Source organism: Halyomorpha halys, unplaced genomic scaffold (assembly GCF_000696795.3).
Source record: "Halyomorpha halys isolate HHAL.00 unplaced genomic scaffold, Hhal_1.1 Scaffold331.1, whole genome shotgun sequence".
Classification (NCBI taxonomy): domain Eukaryota; kingdom Metazoa; phylum Arthropoda; class Insecta; order Hemiptera; family Pentatomidae; genus Halyomorpha; species Halyomorpha halys.
The window spans coordinates 256,582-263,650 of NW_027116263.1; the positions used below are offsets into that span (position 1 = coordinate 256,582).

General features: G+C 38.7%; 2 protein-coding genes across 3 annotated transcripts in view; both read left to right on the forward strand.

Annotated features, from left to right (window-relative positions):
* LOC106681370 (ankyrin-1-like) overlaps positions 1 to 4,925 on the forward strand; it is a 5,800-nt gene extending 875 nt beyond the window's left edge. The window contains exon 2 of the mRNA XM_014421646.3: positions 2,055 to 4,925. Within this exon, the coding sequence (XP_014277132.1) occupies positions 2,055 to 4,925 (2,871 nt within the window). The remainder of the gene's footprint in view (positions 1 to 2,054) is intronic.
* Positions 2,220 to 7,069, forward strand: part of LOC106681368 (serine/threonine-protein phosphatase 6 regulatory ankyrin repeat subunit B) — a 15,869-nt gene continuing 11,019 nt past the window's right edge. Inside the window, exon 1 of one of the 2 annotated variants that reach the window (XM_067053074.1) lies at positions 2,220 to 2,349. Coding sequence is in view for 1 of the 2 variants with exons in the window: in XM_014421644.3 (XP_014277130.1) it covers positions 6,574 to 6,765 (192 nt within the window). In the remaining variant the exon portion in view is untranslated. Of the gene's footprint in view, positions 2,350 to 6,572; positions 6,766 to 7,069 lie in introns of those variants that run through there. The other variant, XM_014421644.3, reaches the window with a different exon arrangement.

Below are 7,069 nucleotides of genomic sequence, written 5' to 3' on the forward strand. Positions count from 1 at the left end.
TTAGTGGAGTATTTAGAAAGGATACTGTAGGACAGGAGCGTAAACCTCTACGACGGAGAGTTAAGGTGATCTGATGTGATTTGTCAGGATTTATTTTGATTCTCCAGTTTTGACACCATTCTTCAATAGATGTTATGTGTGTCTGTAGTGTTTGTGATGCATTAGTTGGGTCGTTGTTTACAGACAGTATACATCTGTCATCAGCGTATGTTGTTAGGACTGTGTTAGGGTGGGTTTGGATGTGAGCTGTATAAACCGTATAAAGAATGGGACCTAAGATACTACCTTGAGGAACACCGGCAGACTGAGAAAAGAGAGATGAATTATTGATAATATTATAATATGAATAATTATAGTCCATGCGCTTGTCCTCTAGCTATCAGCATCTCCATCTTATGCATGATCTTTCACAACAAATAAATAGTACGAAGATTTAAGCAATATTCATTCTTATGTTTACGCAGGAATCCGCCCGTATGAAGATTTGAAGTAAATTCACTAGAAAGTAAAGTTGACACCAAGATAAGTGTCTAGTAACCTTTCAAGAAAGCAACTATTACAGGTACTATATCATATCTCAGTTGTACTAGCCGGGTAGATGGCTCGTAAATGGCTGATAGTAAAGCGCTGATGCGTTTTTTTACGACTATATGTTATTTACAAGAGAGGATGTGGGTCAGGTACGTATAAGAAACATACGTTCGATCTCACAGTTCCAGTTCACAATACTAACTTACATTAACAACACTTTTTGTTCCTAAAGTTTATTTGATCTGGTGGAAGAACCATGATTTTTTTTTTTTTTTCTGATCCCTCTTAATAGAAAACAAAAACATAAATTTATAAGTTACATTACGTAAAAGAACATAATTCAAATTGAATACAACCTTTTTCTACCATTGGTACTTGAAGGTGTCCAAGTGAAATACTTAATACTTAATTAAAGTTTGAGGTGGCTGTTTTGTGAAAAACTCTACTTATATCTTTGGAGGTGAGGGGCCTGCGTACGGTGATTGAAAAATAACAACAAATAATAATTGTTGTTAAGCCATCTCAAATCGACTCTGTCTCTTTGTAGGAAAGCTTAACTAAAAGAAAAAAAAAACGCTGGCTCGGATTGAAACATTTAGTTTAAAGTAAATACAAAAAAAAAACACAAATTAAATTTAAAACTTTCCAAAAATATGAAACCTAATTTAAAAAAAATCCTTTTGAACAAAGATTACAATAAAAAATTAAAACAAAATTATTATTTACAATGGATGAACTTCCGATGGGTCGGATATCTGGAGGTCAGTTCCGAAATGGTCGGAGACGACGTACTGTTTTTAATAAACGTAAGTGGGCCCACACAGCGAAGCGGCGCTCCGATGATCACGCTTCAAGGTCTGGTGACTGGAGTAAAGCGACTGGGCGACTATACCAACACAAGTCGACGGGGTGACTATACGTAGGCTACCGACTTAAGGCCACCACTTGTAGAACTGTTATGGCAAATAATCCTACTAGCCGGTATTTCAACCACCACACACATATAATTCTCTTTTCATTTAAACAAAGCCAACTTCCAAACAAAATACATATTAAATAATATGATTAAATCTATTTACTGCCTATTACCATACCATTTACATTTTAATTAATATATAAGGCGTTAACAATAGATAAAGAAAAAAGTAAATAGTAATAATAATTAAGATATAGAAAGTGAAAGGAGTGCGTGAGGAGAAAGAGGTAAAGGGAGAAGAAGTGAATTAAGGGAGGGTGATGTTGATAGCGTTGATGGGGCCCTTCCTACACTGCCACCTCGCAGGAAGGAGGGACGGGGTAAGTGTCCAGAATGAAGGAAGCTGAGAGGTTGTCAAAAAACTTAATGTGTCTCTGTGTGATGAGTTGTACTGTTCCCAGTTGTAATTCGTGATATATGCAACGCACAGAGCTTTATATAAAAAAGCTTTCTTCTCATAATTTTGAGAAATACCATTGCAAAAGTTTAATGGTGTGTTTTATCTTGATGTAATTGCATTCTTTTAATCTATATTTTTGTTTTTTAGGAAGTGGATGGGCAAAAGGAACTAGGCAAAAATGTCAAAACTACAATTGAGGGAATACAATTGTCACCTAGTGCTAATGATGATAGGTCTGGCGAAGTAAAGTTACCTGAACTCCTGGAAACTATGGTTGGTAACCGGTCAGCTAGGAACACAAGAAAAGGTTTTGATACTCAACTACACGTAGCTGTGTCTAATAGGAACTTGGTGGAGATTACTGAACTTCTTGATGACGGAGAGGATATAAACGTGAAAGGAAACAATGGTGTGACACCTTTGATGCTAGCTGCTGGGAAAGGTAACTTAGGTCTGGTCAAGTTTCTTATTTACAGGAATGCAAGTTTAGAAATAAAAGACGAATTCGATAATGCTGCGATACACCATGCTGCAAAGAACGGAAACCTTAATGTCCTCAAGACACTTCTTGATCATGGAGGAAATGTTAACGATAAGGGCAACATGGGGATGACACCTTTAATGCTGGCTGCTTGGAAAGGCGATGAAGTTATTGCACGTTTGCTCGTTTCAAGGCAAGCGAATCTAGAATTAAGGAATAATATAAATGATGCTGCCATACACATTGCTCTTTCGAGAAGAAAATATCATGTATTCAAGGCCCTCGTTCATTACGGTGCAAATATTAACAGTAAAGGAGAGAACGGAAACACTCCTCTTATTCTCGTTTCGATGAGCGAGCCAAAACAAAAAAATATAAATCCTCAACCAAAACAATATCACAGTCAAAGGATAAAATGTGCTGAGGAAAATAAACATCTTAATCTAGTGAAGACTCTTGTGGAACATGGGGCGAATGTGAGCTCGAAAAATATGATTGGTAGGACAGCACTGCACGAAGCCGCTGCTAGAGGTCACGCCCGGGTCGTTGGCTACTTGCTGTCCCAGAATGCAAGTTTCGATGTCGAAGATAATTTTTGCTATACACCTCTCCTTTGGGCCGCGAACAATTCAAACGTAGCTGTGATCAAGACCTTGTTAGAGTATGGCGATGACGTCAATAGAAGAGGATGCAGTAACGTCACTGCCTTACACTTGGCGATGGAAAGAAATGACAGCGAGCTAATGCGATTCCTCCTGTCCAAGAGCGCTGACCCCAACGTGATAAGGGAGGATGGCCGCACACCGCTGGATGTGGCGTTTCAGCGATCTCTTAAACCTTTTATAGAACTGCTGCTTGATCACGGGGCAAGAGTGGAAGATGAAAGTTTTTTAGGATCCAAAGTTCTTTTCGGCGCTGTTGCAAACAAATCCTTAGAACTTGTGAAGCTTCTTCTGGATAAGACAGTGAGTTTCGACACTTACCCGACAGTTATCCTTAATTATGCCATTGGAACGAACTTTTTGGAAGGAACCAAACTGCTTATTTTGCATGGTGCTAATTTTAAACTGAAAGATATCCATGGCAATGTACCTCTTTCTTCTGCAGTCAAATCTAGAAGTATCGATTTGGTTAAATTAATTTTAGAAAATGGAGCAAAAAATATCTCTAAGGACAATCTTAAAACTTTTCTAGATGCTGATTCCAACGTAAATATTTTTTCCAAATTTACTAATATCACAGAGGTTCATCGATTGTCCCCGTTACACATCGCAGCATACCTCGGATTAACGGATGTTGTCCACCTGCTGATTTCATACAGCGCTTCATTGGACGTTAGTGATGAGCGGAAATATACACCACTCCACTACGCCACTGAGCATGGTCACATAGACATTGTTAAAGTGCTTTTGGATTCCGGGGCTAATTCGAATTCTGCCGATATAAATGGCATGACCCCACTACACATCTCGTGCAGGCGAAGTCTGTTTGGTATAGTCGAATCCTTACTCTCAGATCCTTCGACTGCGGTTGATCAGGCAAGCAATGATGGATACACCTCACTACATTTCGCAGCCATCAGTGGTTCAGCAGGTATTGTCAAGTTGTTATTAAATCGCGATGCCAATGTAAATGCTAGAAGTAGTAATCTCACAACTCCACTTCATCTGGCTTCCCTCGAGGGCCACGCGGAGATAGTGCCAATCTTGCTGAACGCAGGAGCCGATGGAGAAGCGACTGATATCGATGACATGACTCCACTACACTTCGCTGCTAGGGAAACACACCCGAAGATAGTTCAAATGATATTTGGAGTTAAGGGTTTTTCAAGTGGTAAAAACAAGAATGGCAGCTCGCCTCTTCATCTGGCCTGCGGCAGTTACAATACTCGACGAAAACCATTACCTTCCTCGAAGAAGCTAGTAGTAGATACCATCCAAGAATTTTTTAAAAATCTGATTTTCAGGAACGACAAAGACAACAACAAAATGACTGTGTTACATGTTGGTGCCAGAGACGGTTCTTCAGCTTGTGTGGAACAATTGATAGTATCACATGATCTGTTTGGAGATTCACAACAAAACTCTCCTCTGCACTATGCTGCTTTAGGTGGCCACGCTGACATCATTCGAATGATTTTAAATAAAAATGATGAGGAGCGTCGAGAAGTCAACCTCAACCATGAGACGCCATTGATCTTGGCTTCGAGGGAAGGTCATACTGCTGCTGTAGCAATGCTTTTGGAAGGAGGGATTGATGATTTTCGGCCTGATCTCAATGGAAGGACTCCCTTGCACCGCAGTGCTAGCCGAGGTCACTTTGAAATAGTGAAGCTACTTCTTAGTTCTATGGCAAACAGGGACGCTGAAGACAAATGGGGATTTACGCCCTTGAACTACGCAGCTTCCTGGAGAGGATATCAAGATGTCATAGGATATCTTTCCACTTCCCAGTTAGACATTACCCTGTCATATTATTTCAACGTGTCAGATCCTTTTCAGCAAAGTTCGGCCAACATTACTACATTCTTCATTTGAGAGAATCAAAGCTTAGTAATAGTCTTTTAGTCAAAGGACTAAGTTGATTCTTATTTACTTTTAAAATATCTTTTACTTAATGTATGGGTTGGTATTAAAAGAAATGTTTTGAAATTTTAACTTTCTCAGATTACTGCTGAAGATGGTCCCAGCTTTTACAAGGCCCACCCAGTTTTCATGATGTTAATCAAATAAATTATTCAATTTCATGGATTCCCAGGAATCGTCCCATTCCAAGCTGAATTCTGTGTTGTTATTTATCATTTTAGAATGTTCTTTAATAATAATAATAATAATAGTAATAATAATAATAATAATAATAATAATAAAAGAACAATATAAATATCTAGGTATACAGGAGCACCTCAAAATAGCTCGAAAGGATGTGAAACAAGAGCTAATAATGTTGAAAATGAGACTACGAAAAATATTAAAGACTCAACTTTCTGGAAAACATAAAATAAAGGCCATCAATACTTGGGTCATACCTGCGCTAAGCTACAGCTTTGGTACATTACAGTGGTCAAATACCAGCCTACAATAAATAGATCGTCTTATAAGAACGACACTTACGCAAGAGTGGGTCCACCATCCCATATCATCCAAATCCAGGCTTTATTTATCCAGGAAAGAAGGAGGACGAGGACTCATAAATATTGAAGAAGCGTACCGCAAGCAAGAATTATCCTTAAGACAATATTTCCATTCAAAAACAAATAGTGTTCATCAGGCAATCGTTACAATGGATTATGGACGAGGGATTCGTGGTTGCAATCCAGGATCAGGTTATTGCCACCAGATCATATAGGAAGCATGTGCTAAAAGACGCAACAATCCAATCAATCCAACATATTACGGGTGGATGTGGAGTGCTGGCTGGTACTGAATATTTATAAAGGCACAACAATGTGGCGAAAATTTTGCAGCAGGAACTGGCAATAAAGTACAACTTTATTGAAAATAAGAGCCCATACTACAAGGACCACCCAAAAGGTCCTCTCAAGCTCTATTGGGATGAATCAATAATTACGGACCATACTGTACGCCATAATAAACCAGATATCCTCCTTATTGATCAAAGAAAAAAGAAAGCAGAACTTATTGATGTCGGAATCCCAAAAGATAATATTATAAGCTCTACTGTGGGAGAAAAACTAAGGAAATATCAAGAATTGGCGATTTAATTGAAGGAATTGTATCACTTGGAGGGAGTTACCACAACTCCAGTCATAATATCCACCAACGGCCTCGTACCAAAATCGACAGTGGCAGGAGTGAATGGTTTGGGAGTGCCTGTTGATGTACTAAGAGAGGCTCAAAAGTCGGTTCTCTTAGACACAGCACGTATAGTACGAAAGTTTTTTAATATCTGAAAAGAGTAAATAAACTAAATATGAAGGTGGGTGGACTTAAGGGTCCCCCTAGTCAGATACTCAACGCGCATTAGCGAGAAAAACAAAATAATAATAATAATAATTTGTTTATGGGACAACCTCCGTACAAATAGAGTTAGCCTGTGAAATACGTAAAATAAATAATCAATTGTATTAATTTTGTAAATCCATTTAATGACATTTTGTGGCCCCCCCCCTCAATGTATAATCAAGAAATCGTGATTCATATGTTATAACATGACACAGGTGCCAATATGTCTCTCGACTGCCTTGTTATTTGTTCGACCACCAAAGAGACCTTTTTCATGCTGGCCAGCGTTCGATGGAAGAACCACTGGAACGGTCAAACCTTCACCACGACAACCTCACAGAAATCGAGAACAAGATGGAGGCACCCTTGGACCAGACACATCAGCGACACAAGTGACGGCCATCACCCCATGATCGTGAGAAACAATCATTCTCTCTTCTTTACTTGCCCCTTCAGGGACTAAATTTTGTGTCATTATATATATGATTAAATTCAATGGTTCCAAAAATACTTCACTATTTATTTTTATAAACTAAAAACATGCATTAAAGAGCTCCCGGTCGTAAGGAGCTTATTGGGCAATGCCTCTGAGATTGCAAACACAAACAATATACACAAGCTGGGCTATTTACATTCGACAGAATAAAACTAAAACGTCTCTTCATATTTAATAAAAGCTTTTGATCGAGTCTGGCATCCAGGTCTGCTCTATAAACTTC